The sequence below is a fragment of the Antrostomus carolinensis genome, unplaced genomic scaffold, assembly GCF_000700745.2.
Source record: "Antrostomus carolinensis isolate BGI_N321 unplaced genomic scaffold, ASM70074v2 scaffold1147, whole genome shotgun sequence".
NCBI classification, from domain to species: domain Eukaryota; kingdom Metazoa; phylum Chordata; class Aves; order Caprimulgiformes; family Caprimulgidae; genus Antrostomus; species Antrostomus carolinensis.
This window is the reverse complement of record NW_010327810.1, coordinates 21,616-44,558: the sequence shown is the minus strand read 5'-3', so window position 1 is coordinate 44,558 and position 22,943 is coordinate 21,616. Positions and strand designations below refer to the sequence as shown.

General features: G+C 34.4%; 1 protein-coding gene across 1 annotated transcript in view; it reads left to right on the top strand.

The window, feature by feature from the left end:
• The window catches only part of LOC104528083 (neuroblastoma-amplified sequence-like), a gene marked incomplete at both ends in the record, with an annotated part of 59,199 nt that overhangs the window by 23,585 nt on the left and 12,671 nt on the right, over positions 1-22,943 (top strand). The window contains 7 exons of the mRNA XM_010171992.1: positions 337-439; positions 2,914-3,137; positions 7,158-7,270; positions 10,274-10,387; positions 18,221-18,334; positions 20,149-20,306; positions 22,449-22,547. Coding sequence (XP_010170294.1) covers positions 337-439; positions 2,914-3,137; positions 7,158-7,270; positions 10,274-10,387; positions 18,221-18,334; positions 20,149-20,306; positions 22,449-22,547 — 925 coding nt within the window. The remainder of the gene's footprint in view (positions 1-336; positions 440-2,913; positions 3,138-7,157; positions 7,271-10,273; positions 10,388-18,220; positions 18,335-20,148; positions 20,307-22,448; positions 22,548-22,943) is intronic.

Sequence of the window (22,943 nt, the reverse complement as noted above, 5' to 3'; positions counted from 1 at the left end):
AACTTTCTGATTTACTATTGGAAGTTACCAAAACCTACTTGGGAGATCTTGATAAAGATTATTTAAATCCCTGTTTTATTCCACAGAAAACAAATAAACAGAAAAACCACTTTGGGTACTGCACTGTTGTCATCAAACAATTTTATCCCACAGTTTTAATGTTAATTAATATTAAAAACATTCTATCTTTAAATCCCTTTTGGTTAAAAGTCCAATTAAGGATTGAAATAACTTTTGAGAAAACTCATGGTTTTGGTGATGGAACTGTAGTGTTATCTACTGCTTTTCTTTAAATTTATTGAGGAAGAGATTATTTATTTTTTTAAATGTTTGTAGGCAACCATCAGTCAGTGAGACACAGTGGAAGGAATTGCTCCAGGATATGCTAGAAATGCAGCAGAAAGTATATACATGCTTACGTTCAGATACTTGCTATGAGGTGGGTTTTATGTTTTCTTACTGATTTATGTCCTAAGTAAGCTACAAATTCTCATTTCATATTGTTCACAAATTTAAATACATTTTCATGTGTTATATTGCTTGGTTTTCTACTGGCTCTTTTACCGTGTTTTCGTTCAAATCATAAACTTCCTGTGTTAATTCATTTCATCAAAAGCTGCTCTAATAGATATCCTGTATATCTTTTACTAGAATTCAACTTTTAAAAAATTGAGTCAGCTTCTTGAGACTTCATAATTCTATGTACAAATGTGTTTAAACAGTTTAAAACAATAAAAATTAACTTTTAGCTAAATGTTATCTTCAGCCAAGCATTTCTTAAACATGAAGTTCTGGTTTGATAATATTACCCAAGATCATTATAGGATTATGGACTTTCTGTTGCTTGCAGTTGAAATAATGTGAGATGAGAAAACTAATTTTGTTGGGGGAAAAAAAAAAAATCTCTACATGTGCATAAACTCCAAACCTATGTCATTATTATTTGCAAAGGACAGCTGTTAGATTGATGTAGCATTTGCAGTGACATGTGTTTATCTACGTTTTCACTTCATTATATTGCAGTTCAGTACAGAAACAGTACCATGTCCACTATAATCAGTGTTTAGAGAGTCACATATTTTAAAAATTTAGGGGTGTTTTATTACAGTTTGCAGATTTAATTGCTTATGGCTACCATTCTGATTAGCTCTTGGGAGAAGTTTTAAAAGCAAATTATTAGAAAAAAAAAAAAAGGGAAAAAGTAATGCCATTCAACCTGTACATAAAAAAAATAACTTTTTCTCTGTAGTTGTACAATTCAAAGCTGCTCAAAGGGAACTGCAGTGTATTTAATGTTCATGGTTTTGTGATATGCTAGGGCTTGAAATTTTTTAAGTGTGTTAAGTAATTTAATTTTTTTTTAAGCACATTAAAAAAAAATAGTAGTAGAGCATGCTGAAAATAATAGCATTTGCTTTACTCTGATTTTAATATAAGGCTTTTTAATTAATATTAAATTATTTTTTAACCTTTCTACCGTATGATTAAAAAAAACCTCAAGATTTTTTTTTTTTAATTATGAGAATGCTGAAAATGCTTTTAAATGTAGTGCTGTTGTATGCAATTACACTTTAATAACTTCAAAATTGAGAAATTGATGAGACAGTAAGGATTTGCAATCACATGTGAGGTTTGTATTGGGATCTTTTTTTAGCATGTTGCTTATTCTATTCTGCTTGCAAGAATGCTGAAAATGCTTTTAAATGTAGTGCTTTTGTATGCAGTTACACTTTAATAACTTCAAAATTGAGAAACTGATGAGACAGTAAGGATTTGCAATAACATGTGAGGTTTGTATTGGGATCTTTTTTAGCATGTTGCTTACTCTATTCTGCTTGCGTGCAAAGGGAATCCTGTCCTTTAGAAGGACTTCATGTCCATGCATTTTGAGAGAGATAAATTGTATGTATGTGTTCTTTAAGGAAGAAGGGTTAGATGTCATAATTTGCATCTTTCACTGTTCCTTACGAATTAATATATTGTGAAATTGAAGATGATCCGATTTTATGATGTTTTTTAAGGAGCACTGAACTATGTTGCTTTCCAGAGCATGAGATGATTTGGATAAGTTCTTCCTAGTGAAGATGTACTTTAATTTCAAGATGCAATTGGACAGGGTGCTAGATAATCTCGTCTATGCCCCCTTTCCCATGAAAGGTTGTATCAGATGATCTTTTGGGGTCCCTTGACCCTGGGCTCTTCTATGATTCATTGATTCTATTTAATTTGTTACAAAATTAAAAATCCTTGATAAAGGCCACATTGTTACAACTGTGATATTTTCCTGAAACTATTAAATGTGTATGTTGCTCTTCATTAGGACAATACTGTGGATGTTTTAAGAAAAACAATTTGTTTTTGTAAGGAATTGAGATTTTGAGGGTCTTAAAGTGGGCAAAACTTTGACCTGCAAATAGCAATTAGACGTTTTGTGGTAGATGCAGCATTGTATAACTATGCATTCTTTCAAGGTAGTCTTAATTGAAACTTAATAAACATTTTATATGCTCAGTTCTAAATATTTTTAGGTTCTTCAGGGATACAAAATTTCTTCTTATATGTTATGGGTTTTAAAGTCTTAATACTGAACTACCTTTTCAGATTCTTACATCCTATTAACACCTCAGAATGTAGGTATAAATAATTTCTGATATCAAAGTCGTACTGTAAAAAGGCAATTAATAAGCTTTTTTCTGCAGGAAGTAGAAATAACTAACTACTAGTTAATTTTAGCTTTACTTAAATAAATTGTAGAAATAGTCTACTGGGTAGAAGTTATATTTTCTGCTTTGACTGACTATATTCTTTTGACTTCAAAGATCCTTTTATTCAAAGGCGTTGGTTCCGTACAATGCAGATAAGCTTTCTCAAAGCTACTGCTGCAGATTATTAAATTACTATTCTTTCTTTTAGATATTCACAGAAAGTCTTTTATGCTCAAGCAGTATAGACAATATCCACTTAGCTGGGCAAATGATGCACTGCAGTATTTGGTCAGTGGATCTACCAAGTTCATCAAAAGGGATGCCACGGTACCGAGTCAGCTATGCGAAAAGTATTGAACTAGTTTTGGCTGCTGGCAGAGAATATTTCAATTCTTCAACAAGTTTGACTGATAGCTGTATGGATTTGGCCAGGTATATTTACAATTATCATAGATATAAATACATATTGCTCTTCTAATTGAAACTTGAATTTTCTTTTCCCTGTAAGAGGGGGTGAATGTTACATGGGTTTACTTCTCTTCATGTAAAATTGCATGGTAAATGGAAAAAATATCTGACTTCTGTAAGGTTTTTTTGGTTGTATTTTTTTTCAATTGTCTTCTGTATTTTTTTTTCCCCATTCTGCTTTTTATGCTGTTTCTGCTGGAATGATCTGTTACAGAAGTCAGGTTGAAGAAGCAGGATGAAACGTGCAAGTCTTTCTCTGTGGATAAGAAGTTTTTTGTGTGTGTTATTTGAACCTTTTCCACATTATGGCATTGAATCACAATTGTTACAATACAAAATAGCATTTTGCTGATTCTTTCATGTGTTTCCTTGCATTGGTCTTTCCTGATTCTGAGAGTTCATGGGGGCTGTCTCTCTGTCTGTCTCTTTTGTTACATTAAGAGATAAGCCAAATAATTATTCGGAAAGGAATTCCGGCATAGAACAGCCTTAGAGGTTGCAGTGAGAGTGTTCCTTCTTGTATAGATTCAGATATTGAAGTATTTTCTTTTACAGTTTAGATGCAAATAGGTAAAATAATTGAGTATTACCTATGTAGAAGATTGATTCCTTGGCTTACCCTAAAGATTTAAAATAGAGGCATGTCTTAGTATTTCCTGCCTTTCCCTTTTATTCTAAGAATTTGCTGTTTCAATTGTATTATGTGTTAATCCAAATGAGTTTTCCTTTTTCCTTAAGGCACTTCTTAAAAAAAACCCAAAAAACCAAAACAAAACCAAAGAAACCATAAACAAAATGACGAAAAAACCAAAACATAATCCCATAACTAAACAAAAATACTGATGTCTCAGCTGCAAATGAAGACATGTGTTTTTAAAGTGCTACTTTCACTTAGACATGAGTACACTTACCTACTAATTACAAGAAAAAAAAAAAAATTTCTTCCCTTCAGATACAAATTAATGTTGACCTGTAATGGTATGTACATATGCACTAACAGGTTTTTTTGAGTACTAACTATAGTAATACAGTCAAACTGTTTATAATTACTTATCCTTTTCCAAATTAAGTTTACCTCAATGAAACATTGTTACTATAAAGTTTTATGGGTTGACAAATCATATATTTTCTGTTAGAGATTAAAGGAAGAATATTTTTGCAGCTTGCCTTGAGTGACAGTTACATTCTCCACAACTTAACTATAAAATGGCTGAAAAATAATTGAGTTTTTTTTCTCCCTAATAACTCACAGCTTGTTCCTCTCTCCTGTCACAATGCACACACACTTTAATACATATGTTGAGGATGAGTTGTTTTCTCTTTATTTTTGTGGGGTTTGTTGATTGGTTTTTTTAGTAAAGGCATTATTGCTTTAGGTCAAAATTGGAAGACAGTCACTTTTACAGTATTAATTATATAATTCTAGCTCTATTTCTACCTTTTTTATTGAAAACACAGTTTATTGACTGTCATTACTGCTTATAAGCACTGTAAGTGAATACTTGCTTTGGAGGTCTGAAACACCGAAGAGTCACTAGCTTTTTTAAATTGATCTTTATTTTTAAATATATAAATATTTGTATGAATATAATTATTATTATTTTAAAATCAGTTAAGCCTTTTCATATTTTGAACACCAGGACTACTAGATATACTTTGCAAAAGTTGCAGTCGGAATGAAGCCAGTGCATACACTGTCATAATATCCAAATTACAACTGGATTTTATCTGTATGCATCTAATTGCCACAGTTAAAATCTCTCTGTTAGCTACTTCAATGTATGAGGAGGACATAGTGTAGAGGTGGGACTTCCTCTGTGTGTAGGAGAGAAGCCCTTCTCTGGGCTAAGCTAGGAGACAGGAAGTTTGGTTGTTTTTTGCAGGTGAGTAGCTTCATTTTGGACCGGCAGGAACAAAATGCACAGTTATTTGGAACAGACTGCTTGGATCAGCAGTCCAGTCCTTTGCTATTGCATGTGCCACTTTAATGTAGCCTCACCTCTGTGCCTGGGAAGATCATGGAACAGATCCTCCAAGGAGGTGATTTGAGTCAGCCAGCATGGCTTCACCAAGGGCAAGTCTTGCCTGACCAATCTAGTGGTCTTCTATGATGGAGTGACTGCATCAGTAGACAAGGGAAGAGCCATGTATGTCATCAATCTGGACTTCTGTAAGGCCTTTGACATGATCCCCCACAATATCCTTCTTTCTAAATTGGAGAGATGGATTTGATGCGTGCACTGTTTGGTGGATGAGGAATTGATAGTATGGTCACATCCAGATGGTAGCGGTCAACAGCTCAGTGTCTAGATGGAGATCAGTGACGAGCAGTGTCCCTCAGCGTTCTGTATTGGGACCAGTACTGTTTTATATCTTCATCAGTGACATAGAGAGTGGGATTGAGTGCACCCTCAGCATGTTTGCTGACAACACCAGCCTGAGTGGTGCAATTGACATACCTGAGGGACAGGATGCCATCCAGAGGGACCTTGACAAGTGGGCCTGTGTGAACCTCATGAGGTTCAACAAGGCCAAGTGCAAGATCCTGCACTTGAGTCATGGCAACTCCCAGTATCAATACACACTGGGGGATGAAGGGATTGAGAGCAGCCCTGAGGAGAAGGACTTTGGGGTACTGGTGGACAAAAAGCTGGACATGAGCTGGCAGTGTGCACTCGCAGCTCAGAAGGCCAACCATATCCTGAGCTGCATCAGAAGAAATGTGGTTGGCAGGTTGAGGGAGGTGATTCTGCCCCTCTACTCTACCCTAGTGAGACTCCACCTGGAGTACTTCGTCCAGCTCTGGAGAACTTAGCACAAGAAAGACATGGACCAGTTGGATTGGGTCCAGAGAAGGGTCACAAAAATGATCAGAGGGATGGAGCACCTCTCCCTTGAGGAAAGGCTGAGAGAGTTGGGGTTGCTCATCCTGGAGAAGAGAGAGGGAGACCTTTTATGTTATGATTTCACAGTGATATTTTAAAATACGCAGTTTATGGCTTGAATACTTGCTATGAATGTGTGACTCTGTGTTTATTCTGTTTAATAAGATCTTTTGGTCCTTCTTCGACTTTTCTCTAATGATTGTTTCATGGTAACTTATTTCCATGAGTGATTATCACAGTGTGTAGGTCTCCTAGTAACCTTCCTGTATGAATTGTTTTACGCAGAACATATTTGTCTTATCTTTAGCTAGTTCTTTGTCTTTCCACTCTTGTTTTAATCTCCACACTGAAATGTTTGGCAGTGCTCCTGAAAAATGTGATGGGTTCAGATGGGAAAGTAGCTAGCATACAACTAACATTTATTTTTGATGTAAACAAAATCTTTTTTATTAATTAACAAGCAGAGATAAAAGCCGTATGACAAATTCCACAAATAAAATAGTTTCCTGATTTAATGTACATGATGAATTAAGCCATTTTAAAATCAAGACTATTTTGCATTTGCGTTTTTTATTAAACGTGTTACTAAAACTTCATGTTAACATACTGAACCAGAATGCAAGTTTTTTAAAAAGTCTATTTGAAAGAATGTTTTATTAATGATTGTATGCATTAATTAATCTTCAGAGCAATTTTTTCGTGTGTGGTTTTTTTTTGTTTGTTTGTTTTTTTTTTAAATCATCTTTGTTTTCATTTACTGAACCTAGTGGAGGAAACTAAATTTGTGACAATGGGTCTGACATTTCACTTCCAATCAACTTTTTCCTGAATTTTGCTTTTATCTTCTAGTATATGGTGACACCAGAATGCAATAGTGATAATGAGAAATATTTCCCTAAATAATATTTAAGTACATATATCTTCAGTGTCTTTGATTAAATTAATTGCAGGTCTAAATTCAAGGGAGTTTAGGTGATATTCTTATCACAACTGTGTAAAGAAGTTTGCAGCAATGCAAGAATAGAATTTGATTAAAATGTTTAGCCAGCTATAACAGGAATGTAATGCCAGACACTTACAGTGTTTGCTTCCTATTTAGGTGCTGCCTACAACTTATTGTAGACTGTCCGAGTGCTATTCAGGAGGAGCTAGATCTCATTCGTGCTCTCAGCTACCTTGAAGAATTTGGCGTGAAAATATTACCATTACAAGGTACTTCATATTTTCATTATTTACATGGTTACTTGAGTCACGGGCATAAATATACATGACAAATAGTTCACTGTTGCATGAGTAATCTAAAGGGTCCCTTTTCTGCCTCAAAAAAGCTTTCAGGCACATAACAAAAATGAAAAATGTTTTTTAAAAAATTGGTTTATGTGGGATAAGAAAGATATCTGTGTATGGAATCTGTGTTTTGGGACTTATTTTTAGCAGGATTTAACAATTAAGAGTACTGAGTATCTGAAGTTCCTGGTAACTTCAGGAGAAATAGTTTGAGCTCACCTTTTATTTCCAAAATAATCTGCACTTGCTCATGTGCTGATGAGCTTTAAAATAATGGGTAGGAGAGAGGTATTTCATGGGTAGGCAGTTTTCAAGGCTCCACTGGGCTGTTTCATTTTGAAGTACATAGAATGCAGTGACAATGGAAGTGAACTTTTACAAGGTATTTCTTCTGACGACTTGTTTAAAATTTCAAATCTGTTTTGTATCTCTCCAATCACATGGAAAGTTGTTGGACAGAAGTTGGAAAGAAAGAATGATTGCGGACAATGAGATAAAGGGGAAAATGAAATATATTGCAGTATAGTTTATTGCTTCTAGATTGTTCCAAACTAACAAATTCCATTGCTTTTTTAACAAAACCTTCATTTTTCTAAGTGAGAGAAATACGAGAGAGCTCATCTACCTGGCTTTCAGTGAAGGTTTAATGTATGGTATGTGGGCAACTATGTGAAACTGCATGAACACCCTAAACACACTGCATGAAAGAACCCTAAAATAAGGGGCTGAGAAGAGCACTGAGTACAATGAAACATGCTGATAGTAGTGTTTTACTTCTGTCATTGTGCAGAGAAATACTGTGATTTAGGGAAAATACTCGTGAGTCTATGGAAATAAAGCAGATGTTGTTAGTGACTTTGTTACTTTACTTTGGTGTTCTTTTTTGATTTGTTTTGTTTTTTTCTTTTCCAAGTATTCCTTTAAAGTGAGCTGATGCTCCATGCATTATATTCAGGAATCTTAACAATTTCTGACTGAGAAAAAGTATGGTTTCTAGATCTTGCAATATTGCACCATTGACTTCTACAGCAGAATTACTTTTTAGTCAGTTTGTTCAGCCTGTAGAAAAGTACACGTGCATTTTCTTCATCTTTTTCAGTGTGGACATGAAGGTATCTCCTAAAAAAACCCAAAAAAACCCCAGTGGAAACTTGATACAAAAAAAAAACCAACAAAAAAAACCAACCAAACAAAAACCCAGTGGAAACTTGATATTGCATTAACAGTATGTGTAATACAACTGATCTAGATTAATTAGAATATATGAAATCATGCCTGTAATTTCATTAATGATTCTGACTTACCCTTTCTTCAGTATCATGTGAATCTATTTCATGTAAATCAAATTCATCTAATAAGATTAAAATAATGTTTTAAAGTTTTAATGAAAACTCTTAAATGGTCAGTTACTTTGGTAGAATGTCATTAAAATTACATTAAGGTCAGTTATTGCCACAATAAGAATTAGCAGTAGACTTTTATTTGCACTTTTATGTTCAGTTTTCTATAGAGCTTCCCCCTGTACTTGTATTTTTAGCAAACTTGGCAGTTAAGGTTGTGAACTACTGTTATGATGTATTTTAATAAAATCTGGTTTGGAGACTCCTTATTAACATAAAAGGTGAAGAAAAGTCCATCTTTAATGAAAATGTTTGACCCATGGCTTTATTTCAAATTACTTTCAGTTATGTTAGATATTTTAAAAAATCTTACTTATACAGTCAGTGAACGAAAACATTTTACTGCTCTATAGTAATATATGTGTGGTAGAATATAAAAAGAAACTAAAAGTGTAACGTTTTCTTGCTCCTCCATTCTTTATTCATTTTAGTCTAATTTGATTTTCAGAACTTACTAATAGTTTAATGCGGGTGCTTCTTTGTTCTTATTGAGAGCCATAGTATCATGTATTTTAAGCCCAATATGTTAATGTAGAATTTATCCCCCATGCAGACATTAATGTCTTACTGAGTGTTAAATGGAAGATCTATATGCTGTTCCTCTGTGTTCTGAGGACTTGCATGGTATGAAAATGTTACCTTTTTAAAGCAGCAGACTGAAGTTAGCCACCCACTAGCTAGCTAAAAAGAGCACTGAAATTGGTTCATTATTTTCAGTTATTCAATTAAGATAACTGTTTAATTCTTGATAAAATCTTTTGGAAACACAATATTAATTGTAAGTTTCTCAGGATATGGTTAACACAACCTGCTCAAATGCAGTGTGAAAAAGTAGTTATTTACAGCATTCTAAATGAAAGTCAGTGTCTGTTTTAGCAGTGTTGCTGAGAATGTTACAGAAATTATATTTAAGAAAAAACACATAAAGGCATATAGTTAGTCAGATAAATTTTAAGAGTTTGAGTCTGAAAACCTGAAACAAAAGTAAGTTTCTTTTACAGAATCACAGAACTGCTGAGATTGGAAAAGACCTTTAAGATCATCGAGTCCAGTCATTAACCTGACACTGACAAGTGCCCAACTAACCCATGTCCCACTATGTCTAGATGACTCTTAAATCCCCCAGGGGTAGGGACCCCACCACTGCCGTGGGCAACCACTTCCAATGCCTGAGAACCCTTTCAGCAAAGAAATTCTTCCTCAGATCCAATCTAAACTTTGAGGCCATTTCCTCTTGTCCTGTCACTTGTTACTCGGTTGAACAGACCGACCAGTCAGTATCTGTCTTCTCCCTCCCTTCCCAGCCTGGCTTGCTAGTAAACAGATTGGATATATTGTAGTGTTATTTTAACTTTCTGTTTATAGATCTAATTGTGGATCTGTGTACAAGTAACTTTGGACTGGTTGTCAGATTGTGTTTGAATTCTTATGCTCCCAAGCACTCTTTCTGTGTCTACGTTGTTTAACAAGGAACACAGCAGTAGGGTTCATTTTGTATCGTTTGTAACACTGGTTCTTCTTTCAACAGTGCGTTTATGTTTGGATCGACTTAGCCTCATCAAGGACTGTCTTACTCAGATGTCAGCAAACTATAAGCAGTCTGCTAAGCTCCTGGAACTTGCAAATTTGCTGAGGGTTGCAGGTAAGCTGTTAAGAAGGCACTGAATTACAATGCAATGTTTATTTGTCTTATGCTTTAGGACATTTGAGTTGATCATTAGAATGTGTGTTCAAGAGTATCACCAAAAAGTCATCTGGAAGAGCAGTCATTGGGGAGGAATGAAGTATTGTACATTAATTAAATATTTTTCCTGTAAAACAGCTGATCTTGTCAGCTGCTCTGACCTTCCACTAATACCTAAAATAAAACCAGCCTTGTCTAATCTAGATTTTGAATAAAATCTCATTTCAGATTGGAGAAAATGCGGCTGAGAATATTTTGTCTTTCAGTTAATTGGTATTATTAAAACTCCTGAAAATCTTATTATCTCTGTCAGTTAAGGTAGTTTGATTTAATAATAGTCTCATTTAAGATATAGGGGGAAAAGTCATCTATGATGCATAAACTCTTAAACTTCTGTTGTTAGACTTTTGTCTGTGTTTCATGTATCTCCTCTGTGCACTAAAAATAATGTGCTAGCTCCAGTATTCACTTAGAGCTAAACATCTTCAAGGATTTTTTTTTTAATTTTTTTATATTTTTTTTTTATGTATAGAAGAACACGAGTATGATTTTGGAAGGAGAAGAGGTTAGGGTTAGAACTGTTGAGATCAGTGTATATTTTAGATAGTGTACCTAAAGTTTCTGGCAGATCTTTTGATTTTTTTGAAAAATATTTCATCAGTACAACTGCAAAGACTATACTGCTATATTCTGATGATGTAGAAATATAAAATAGAATTTCATATTTCTTGCAGTTTGGTATATAAAATCAGTTTATTCTGACTTTGTCCCTGATGCATACCTGGCTAGTTCCTTTATCTCTGTTAAATCATTTAAGATTTTTTGAATTTTGTTTTCAGGATTTTCAGGAGGATTAGTAGTGGCAATTTTTGCATAGGTTTCTATATAAGGAGGGAGATATTCAAGGGGATTAGGTGAGGTTATGAACAGAGGTACAGAAATTACGTTGTTGACCTCCCAAGATGCTGGGTCATAAAGAAAGGAATCACTGAAAACGTCACCATAACTCTGGTAAGCTTGGTGCTCCTGTTACGTAGTGCTGCTACGTGAAAGATGGCAGAGGGTAGGAGATGGTACCTTGCTAGGTAGCTGGATCCAATCTACCTATTTGTTCATTTGACATGTAATCTCCTGTTTTGTAGAAAAACTAGAATGACAGTCGTAACTTCTTTTTTTTTTTTTTTTTTTCTTTGCTTGAAAGACTTTTGGGGAAAAAAACCTCCATATTGGTTCCTAAGACAAGACTACTGTACAGCGTTTTCCCTTTCCTCTCTACTTTCTCCCACATCAGGTTAAAATCTGTCATTTTTTCTTCTTAATATTTTGAATTCTTCAGTTTAATGCTGCTTATTTTTGTTTTACCGCCTTTTTGAATCTAAATTATTCTCTTTGTATGAGAGAAGGAAAAGGAAAATCCAAAGTGATTCTATGAAGCTTAAAAACACAAATATTTTGTCCAGCAGTGTTATTCTAGTGCCTTAGTTGTAGAACATCATCTACAGTGCCCTGGCATGTACCTTTGAACAGGGAACCGATGTGTGGCTCCCATCTCCAGAGACTGAAAGATGAGAGGCAATGTATATTAGGTAGAGAACTTTAGGGAATTCATATAGAGCTCATTGATATGGTAATGTCTGTGTGCTAGTGTAATAATCACAGTGGCACTTACTGACATCACTGAAATGAGAGATTTAAGAGAGTTGATGAAATGGCCTCTGATTTTCTCTTCCATGTGTTTACTGGCAAAAAACAGATGAATGTGCAAGGTGGTTAATTTTTAAGCAGGTGAATGATTTAAAAACCACTACTTATGCTACAAATTACGTATTTATTCTAAGAGTGTTGGACTCTGACTTTAATGGTTGACCTTGGGAATAATACTAACAGTTGTCCCTCTGGTAAACATGGAATTTTAGTAGTGAAAGTATATTTCAAGAGCAAACTTTAGTAAAGAAAGCACTACTTCATACTTGTTTTTCTTGTCTGTATGCTAAATAAACAAATAACTCAGTCACTTTCAATGTTATCTTTTGATTATAGAATAGCATTTATTTGAAAGGAAAAAGTAGCAAGAAAACATTTTCAGTACTGACTTTCTGTGGTGGATGTGGTATTGATTTTTGGTTTTGGGGTTTGTTTTTTTTCATAGTGTGGTGGCATTTTGGGGGGTTTTAATTTTTTTTTTTTTTTTAAATAAGTAGTTTTAAGCTTTTGTGGTTAAAATCCCTTTCACTGTCACTGAGGGATGATTAGTCGTATTACTTATATAAAAATACTGTTTTCTGTACATAATATTCATTTATAAGCAAGACAGATTCAATATGAGAATGCAATAGTTGGGAACTGTATCTAAACTTATTTGTTGTAGGCAATGGGCTATGGAAAACAGGTTTCTTTCCTTTTAAGAATCTCAGTATTTCTTTAATCCTGTTTAGTTTTTCTGGACTTGAAAGCTATAAACAGCATACCACTATTACTGCAGACTTTTTTGTGTCTGACATTTCATCCCATTGACAAGTATCTAGAAGAATATCCAAAAGCATACAAAGGAAATATGATTGTCATCACTATTTTAAAGCCATGCATGGAAATGAAATATTTTTGCAACAAATAAAAGAAAGTCTGTAGAGCTTCACTCTTTAGTCCTCAATTACTGCTGTGTGTACTTTCAGTGAGTGCTGGAATAGGTAACCTTACACTGAATTTGAACTTGCATATGATTTTAATAGCTAGGTTAATAATACCCTTAAAAACAGATTTTAAGTGGAAAGCTGGCATAGCCTTAACCATAGTCAGTAAATTAAAGGTCTCATAAAATTTAATAGTAGGTATATACAAAAAAAAAACATTAAATCAAGACACATAGAAATGGTAGTTCTGTATCTATTGACTCGTAATTTAACTTATTGAGTTATAATTAATTATCAATACAGTGAAAATGTTTTTGTAGGACTTGAGTAGCCATAAGAATGATAACAAACGCTAATAATATTCCACAAATCGTTGTGTAGCCAAAAGGGCAGCTCATGCATACGAATTTTAAGATTCATTAATAAGTATATTTTATTTTAAACTGAATATTAGAAAAGGAAAACCTTCCTTGCGGTTTTAGCACAGATAGTCCCTATTACTGCGTTTAAAACTACTGGGAAAGGGTAACTTGATTTCTAACAGCTTATTATGAAAGGGAATGGTTTTATGGAGATACATTGGGATGAGGATGGATATTGAAAAAGAATCTAGGGAGTGAACTTTATGGACTTGCTTAATGAAGAATTAGATAAAGTGCTGCTGGAAGAAAGAATTGGTTTTTGTCCCTAATTGTTTTTCACTACTTACACAATTATCCTGATTTATGAGCCACCTTTGCTGTGAAAGAAGTTCTCATTTTATCTTGTGGAACATATTTACTGGTATTGGTTATGCGTGCTCCAATTTGCAGTCCCTTCTGTTCCCAGTCCACTGTGTGTATCTATCAGTAGAGTGCTTTCTTATGCTTTATCTGCTAACTGGAGGAATTTGTTTCAGCGTTTCCTGCTCTTTTCCCACTCCATCTTATTACTGATTTTGAAAGACCTACTTGCTACATCTATTCACACCTATATAAATTTTATATGTGTGTGTATATATATAGAGTACATAGTATGTAAAGTATATGCTATGTTATTCTATACATACATTTAGCCTATAAAATACTATAAGCATATATATTTTAATTTAAATTCTAAAATAATATATCTGTTATGCATACAAGAGTGCATGTGGTCATCTAGGGAGCTTTGGGAACTGTGTAAACAGTTTGTTTAGAGAGCAGCACTGAAAGTGAGTAACAGAATTTATATTCATACTTATCAAAGCTACTATATTGCTTAGGTAATGGTATATCAGCTAGCTTATTAATTGCTTTAAAATATTTGATTAATGACAGTAAACTCTACTTAAACCTCACATCACTACCTCTGTAAAGTAAGCACACAAGTGTTATCTTAATTTCACAGATGGGCAAAGTGAGTGAGGGAGAATGTGCTCAGCATGATAGCCAGAAAATCTGCACCTGCTCAGCTCTTGTACAGCTCACAATCCTCACTTAAGAAATGAATTCACTTTAAGTAATTACTTGCTTACAAAATACAGGAGCAAAAAAGAGTAAAAAACAATGCTTCTGTATCAGAAATTAAGACCATCTTTTCTACTATTACTGTGTATCAAAAGGTCTAGCGAGCATTGCTCTTTATTTATTGAGTCAGGCTGTCTAGAAATGTTTTCTGTCCATTATTGTCTTTTCTCACAACTTTCTATGGTAATTTAGTTAATTTTAATATCTGTAAGCTAAATCTAGTAACTAAGCTTTGTTCACATTCGTAAGTCAAAGCTTATTTTTGAAATCCACCTTCTTCAACACTGACTTTCTTGCTTAACGTATGTGTAAGTAAACATACAGATGGTTTCTGTTCTCCTTAAATGTAGGTGACATTCAATTTCTGGATTATACATACAGTTTTGATACCATGTGACTTCTAGGCTTTTATTACATGGTTTCACTCAATATAATGTTACATCCACTCACAAATATAGCATGCATCTTACTCAGTGTTTCAATAAGCTTTTTTTTGTTTTTAATATGATCCAAATTGGATCCAAACTTGAAAAATTTGAACATCCTTTATTTTTCAAGAAAAAAATATTTTCTGTTATTTCTGAGCTTCCATAATTTTCCTTTCATAATTTGGAATGGAATAATGGGATCATTTAGGTTGAAAAAGACTTTTGAGATCAAGTACAACCAAAACCTAACACTAAACAGGTCCACCTCTAAACCATGTCCCTAAGCATCACATGTACACATCTTTTAAATACCTCCAGGAGTGGTGACTCAACCACTTCCCTGGGCATTCTGTTCCCATCCTTAATAATCCTTTCAGTGAAGAAATTTTTCCTAATATCCAATATCCTAAACCTCCCCTGGTGCAACTTGGGGAAATTTCTTCTTGTCCTGTCGCTTGTTACTTGGGAGAAGAGACCAACGCCCACCTTGCTACAACCTCTTTTCAAGTATAGAGTCGTATCTGCTTGTAGCAACTTCTATCTGAATGCTAAACATCATAACAAAAGGAGATGGAAAGAACTTCAGAGGCTTAAGTCTTACTGAGTGGTGGTATTGCCCTTAGAATGTAAATACATTTTCCTTAGAACCTAAGGAGGCAATAGTCCAAAGAAGCTGATCACACACAGACTTTCACAAATAATAAAAGGGAACCAAAAACTAAGATGTCCTTTCCAATTTCTGAACTTGATTTGTTTGAGTCTGGATGTCAGACATTAACATTAATGCGGAATTACTATGTAATATAATAAGGTCACCATTTTGGTAGGTTTTCCTCATTAAATCTTTCTTGGTTTTAAACCTTGACTGTCTGTTAAAATGGCAAGGAGAACAATTTAGAAATCAAAACTTTCACTTTTATAAGACTTTATTGTGAAAAATGCCTTCAAATGAGGAGTCACAAGTCCGAAGCAGTGAATTTTTTCATGTTTGAATAGAAGAACAAGACCCTGCCGCTAATCTGCAGCAGGTAGTATTTTAAGTGACTGCTCTGTTGAGGCAATGAAAGGTGTGTGAAAAAGGGCTTGGGCTGTGCGTTGCAGGGGATTCACTAGTCATGTTGGAGCTGATGGTTGTTCTGTGGCATAACAGCATGTGTCAAGATAATGGAAGTGTAAATGAGTGAACAGTGGAGATAAGATGAGCAAGTATAGCTGTGGACAATGCTTATATATTACACTTTTGCTGTTGTAAAACGTGCAGAGATGTATCCTGCTGCATCAAAACTAATTAGCTAGAATGTTGGGGATGGGGGACTTGTCAGCATGTGACAGCTGACAGCTCAAGCACAGTTAAGAAAAAGTTCCTTTCTCTTAAATGTTCCTCTTCCCTCCAATCCCTCTGATTTTTTAGTAGTAATAAGTAGCAGTGATTATTTTGTCTAGCTCAAATTTGAGGGACAATAGTTTGATTATTTCTCTTGCCTTTTATTTGTGTCTGCTACTTAGTGAAATCTCTCTGTAAGTAGTAAAGCTGTCAGGGTGAAGTAGGCATAAAAAGGTGAGTGGCAAGTACGAATCTCTTGCTTATAGAACTGACAGTTCACATTTAGCTTGTCTAGATAGAAGCACCTCTTTGTCATCTGTAATTGCTTTTGCCCGGATGAGAAGTTCCCAGGTTCCAGAGAGCAAAGTTTTGCAACAGAAGAGCCTTGGATGTGATTAATTTGCAACATAGTGTGTTGGCAGTATATAGAGCAAGAGGACAAAAGATAAAATGATGGGAAGCCAACCTGTTCTCCCAAGTTAGTTATGACGTGCCAGGAGTAGGAGAACCTTGATGGAGTTCAATAATTAGGGTAACTTCACTTCCCTGAATGTCATTCTAGTGCAACTGCTACATCTTTTCTTTTGAGAAAGCTTTAAAAAGAAATTTGCTTTGCCTTCATTGATGCATCCGCAAAGTAGATTTAAAAATAACAGCTATGGAATTTAAGAACATGTACTCTTTAAATGGTTTTTGGAACAAGATCTATTTAACCTTCTGAAATATTTGCATTTCACAAGTTGTAGTAATACAGTTTCATAAACCAGTGCCCTTTTCAAATGACTGTAACAGCAGTAACTGCATAAAATCGCTTTAAATAACAGGGGAGAAACATGAGCAAGAAGCTTGCATTGCAAAAAATTTTTATTAGCTTCTTGCCATCCTTCTTTCCTAAATTAAAATCAATAGTGAGAGATTATTTTTTCAGTGTATGTTTAGTCACCTTCTTATATAGTGCATGGACATATGCACTATTTTGAGTACAAGCCTGGACCAACTGGTGTCAGTAAAGTAAATAATTTTTGTTCTCTTATGTTCGTTCTAATTTGGAAAAAGCTTAAAAAAATTAAAAACAGATGACAGGTAAAGGTTGACAGGTATAAATGTTATTTGTATTGACTGTAACTGGCTTTGAAAAGGAGATGAGTTGTCAGATCAGATTTCCATCTGTGAATGCTGATGTATTAAAATTAAGGTCAGGACACTTTTCTATAGAGATTCTTGATGGTCAGAAGAGTTCAGTAGTGTCTGAAGTGTTTCTTTTGACTTATAACTGGGGGAAGAGGCTTTGTCCAGACAGTCCAGTGACCAAGATGCATGTATAATGTGAAAAAACAGTTTCAGTTCTGCTCACTAAATCTGTTATGGTAGGGATTTTTAAATACCTGTGTCTTCGACATCTTATGAATTATTTGGCTCCGTGAAATGGGGGTTTAAACTGAAGCTTTGTATGCTTTAACAAAACAATACAAATTTCAAATTTCTTCTGCTATGACAGTTCACAGAAGGTTTGTTTTGGTTTAGTTTTTTTTGTTGTCAATGACAGGATTTTGAGTTGTGTCCCTTACCTTAAATACCAGTTTTCATCTATGTCTTGGCCATCACATAAATAGTTTTCAAAACTTTCTTTTTTTTTTTTTTTTTTTTTTTTTTTTTAAACCTAGACTGAACATTCTGTGTAGGTTTTTTGCCAGCTATGTTGACAATGTTTTTTAAAATACAGAACTGTTTTTATTTTTTTTCCTTTTGGAAAAAAGCAGATAACTTTATTTCTGCTTCATTTTCAAGTTTGGCTTTTCATGTTGTGGCATATAGTTTTTTTAAGAAATAAAGCAACAAGGTTAAGCTGACCATTAATTCAAGTTAACTAATAAAAATGTTGATTTTTATTTATTTATTTATTTATTTATTTTTAATTACAGGAGATGATCAGATGGAGAGAAAAGGTCAAGTTTTAATCCTTTTAGTGGAACAAGCTCTCAGTTTCCAGGACTACAGGGCAGCTAGTATGCATTGCCAAGAGCTCATGGCCACAGGTGAAGTGAATAATGGGGAGTGGTGTGGGGTGATGGTGGTGGAAATCTGAGTTCTGACTCTGGGCTTACTGTGAGGTATGGTGCTTTGGATTGGTCAGTTTCATTCAAAAATCAGTTCCATTTTGTCAACTGATGTAAGCACATCAACTGTAGAAGGCAGGTGGTATGAAATATGACAAATCCTGTTGCCATGGAGGAGGAACTCCATGTAGTCATGGAACTACAAAATACTTAAGCCACAGTAACTTCTGGAGTAATATTATCTTTTTCTAATTCAGTTTAGTTCACTGAGATCTCTCAATTGAATTTGCATACTGTCATTCAGGTAATGCTTTATTTTTTGTATCAGAAGCTCAAAAATATATCCTGGTAGGGATTCCATTTTTAATTGTCTTCTCAGTACATTTTTTTTCTTGTAAGAAAGCAAAGGAAATTTGTGTTGTTGAAATCCCATTTACTATATTTTGATAATAAGTTTTTGTTAATAAATGTTCATGTGTAACACTATTAAGTTTAAACATGTATGTTGGTCCATACACATTAATTATCATTTATACATAGTCATGTTTCTTTTCAGTAAAGTTCTTTATGCAAACATATCTTAAGATGTGTTTCAGTTTGCAAAAGTTCTTTCACATAATGTAAAATCTTCCTCTGCGGTCGCTATCCCACTTGTTCATCTCTGGAAATAATTATAAGAAATAAAATTTTGTTTACCAGCTGCATAGGGGTCAGGGGTCTTGTATTTAGTTTTCAGTCTGAAAACAATATTATAGTATATAGTAATAAGTGCTGACTTTTCTTTTTTACTAAGTTGTGTGCACATTATAAAAGACAGTTCAAGTATCTTTAAACTGGAGAGACATTTGCCAGGTCCATTTGGATTATCTCCAAACTTAATTTCTTGGCTTTCTGACAAAAGATGTATGTGATGTATAGGAGCTGATGAGACAAGGTGATGGCCACATTCTTGTAATCGCCTCGTAATGCGGGAAAAATAGATCCTAGCTGTTTGACATTTCTTTTGCAAGACAAAAAACCAGAGATTTTTTCTTTTTTGCCATATGTAATGCACAAATACATGGAATGGAGATGTACACAGCAAATACTAGATGTAGTAAGATAGTTACTGAACTATTAGACATGTAACCTTAGGGAGCTTTTCTGTATGCCCCTGGGAACCACATTCTTTCCACGCTGTACCCCTTTCAAACAGGTAAAAATATGCGACTGCAACTAGTAAGAATGTGCAGGTTCCTTTAAATGTCTACCTTTCTATCAAACCTCTTAAAATATTTGTTTGAATGAGGGTATGAGTGGAGGTAAATGACATATACGCGTCAAGATACTAAGGAAGATGAAAATTGTTTCTTTGGCTCTTTTTTTCTGCCCTGAGGTTGAGGGGGGTAAATCTGAGATGAATCTGAGTTCTTTTAATTATATCAAGTGATATATTTTACTCTTTTTTTGCAGCCAGTCCAGTAAGGTATTTAATATCATGCTCTGAAGTAAATTATGATTTTCTTGTTGCAATATGTAAAAATATAGTGTATAGGCTTACAGATGCCTATTGTACTGATATCTACAATATGATAATAGTGAATCCTGTATAATAATAATAATCCTGGTCAGTCTAAAATTGAGTTACGTCTCAGTTTTATGGAGCCTTTATGGTTCCTTTCTCAGGGGATGTTAAGTGTTGGCAGGAATACCACATACCCTCTTTTATCTCATTCAGTAGAGAATTATGCAGTGTCCTCCTATCACTTGTGATGCTTACCAACCTCAGAAGTATGTTTTGTGGTCCCTTGCAGGTTATTCTAAAAGCTGGGAAGTATGCAGTCAGCTTGGGCAATCAGAAGGCTACCAGGATTTGTGTATGCGTCAGGAGCTCATGGCTTTTGCTCTGACACACTGTCCTCCGAGTGCCATAGAAGCATTGCTGGGAGTGAGCAGTTTGTTGCAAACCCAGGTTGGTGTTTCTGAAACTTCTTTCATGCAAGTTCAATGCTTACCAAAGTAAAGGGGACTTGTGCTCATTTTTAAGTTTGTTTCTTTAAGTTCTACACCCCAGCAAGTTTATATTTGTTCTACTGTATTTTTCTGCTTTCACTGTTAGGTCTCTTTATAAGCATTTTTATATGATGAATTGGCTTCTGAAGTAGAAGTACAATTGTGTTCTCAATCTTCAGTACTTTTATTTTCTTAATTTATTGCCTGATTTAAACATTTTATTTGAAAGTGCAATTAAATAATTTTTTTTCAGTGTGTTCCAGGTTCTGTCACCTGTTTACACTTTGTAATGCAACTTCATTAAATGCCCACATAAATATCTATTAAATGTTTATTCTTACTTTTTTACGATCTCTACCAAATATACGATAAAATTTGTTTTTCAGTGATGTCAACCATGTAACAACTGGTTTTAACAACTACAACAGGCTTTGTCTGAGGCATCTTTATTAACTCTGCAATGACTGACTTCTTGATAGAATCAGATCTTAGGTGTTCAGCTGAACATCTTACATGTGTGAGAAGACCTAATTGTGATATTTAAATACAAGTTATGGCAAGATGACATAGCAAACCTTTTGAAAAGTTTTATTTGAAACTGCAGTGCAGTAATTTAGCTTGTCAAAATGCTAAATTTCTTTTCAGTGTAATGGTGGCTTGACCTATGTACCGTTACTTGTTCAAGAGTTCACATTTGTCTTAGTTGTCTAAGAGTTCATAATGTTCATAGATTTATAAAAACATCTTAAGAGGACTTGCATTCTGTACCTGAAGAATGAGGGAGAAGGGAGCAATAGCTACAGTACATATCCAATCTAATTAAGGCAACTGCAAATGCATAGCCTTTTTCTTTACAAAACTGCTTGTATAGCAGTGTGTGTGAGAAATACAGGCAACATATGAAGGCTGTCTCTGCTGATTTAGTAACAGGATAACATCAGAGTAAAATGCTACAAAGGATTTGAAATAAAGTCTAGCTCCTGCAAGTTATTTCCTATTTTTTATGTCATGAAAGCACTCTGATTTGATAGAGGTAGGTACAATTATGAGCTTAAACACAAGTGGAATCTTTGGAAAATTGATACCTTTACAGTATAGAAATAAAAACTTGTTTTCCTCCTTATGTGCCTATACCTGGAATTAGAATTTGGAGTCAAACAAACTTTTGACATGGTGTAAGCCAGAATTTGTTAGATTTTCTGTCAATTCACTACATCTGTATCACCATCTCGTTCCTTCTGAAGGCTTCATGTCCTGATAGTTGCACTTCAGTGCCAGCTGCTCAGCCGCTGGTTATTACCCTCTTCCATCCCACTTCTCCAAGGGAAATGATTCTCTGTCTTCTCCATTCACAAAACTTGCGACTGTTATTTGTTGCTATGGTTTCTTTGTTAATGAAATATCATTTGTAGCAAAAATGTAGTGATGATTAATTTGGTATTTGCTCCAGGAAGCCGAACTCAAGTTGTTACTTCTGTCAAAATATGTTTAATGAGTTTTTTCCTGCAATTACTTTCTCCATAAACTACACCTGAGCATTTCAGCTCTGTTCATGCATGGCCCTACATGTTGGGTCCAAGCACTTCTGTCTTTGTACATAGATAGACACATGCAAAAAACCTTTATCGGAAGATCACACTGACCATACGATGTATATAAATGTCTTCTGTGGACCTTCATCAGTTCTATGGTCTGTGGAAATTCTAGTCACAAAACTATTATTATAGTTATAGTATATTATTTTGTGTGATACTTCCTTCTGTGGAGGTGCCCAGCACCTCAGGAGGCACAGTTCAGATAATGGATGTTTTTCAAGGGAGTTCTTTAGCTTATGTAGTACAGCAGGGTGCATAGAATTAAAATACATGAAAAATATTGCACAAAAATCACAGAGAAATGACTAGGGACTGCAACAGTGAGAGGATGCCTAAGATACCTATGTGTTCATCTCCCTGTCTTCCTTTCCTTTCACTCTTGTTTTTCTATTGTGGAAGCTTTTACATCAGAATTTCTTTGGTTTCCTGTTTTCCTGGGCATCAGTTTTAATTTTTACATTTGATTATTTGACTGGTAAGAGATTATATTTATTTTGTGCTTATAGATTCTTTATCAAGCTGTGAATTACCAGTTTCTTCCTTCAGAAGGAGGTGAGAACATAAATATCACAGGACCTTCTTTGTTGATCTGTAAGGATACAGAGGTAAGCCTTAAAGAGAGTTTTTATAGTAATAATGATTTTGTTCTATGTTATGCTGAAGAGCTGAATTTGAATTTTTAGGAGCATCTACCTGTTTACGAGATAAAATGCACAACATTAAATGCATTGCTAATTTTTGTTCTTGGATTGTTTTAAGTTCAAGGTTTGGCTTATGCATTTATATGTAGATTGTTCTGATTTTTTGTTCCGTCTTCCTTACACGGTCTTAGCACCATAGGAAAAAAAAAACATAAGCCCAGAGGCAGGAGAAGAGTAAAGTGCAACAAAACTTAACACATTAATGTTAGTTTGATTTTTGATTTGTCTCAGTTGCAAAACAAGACATTTGAAAATAAATCTGAGCTACGTATTTAATTAAAAAATTCTTGAATTAAATTT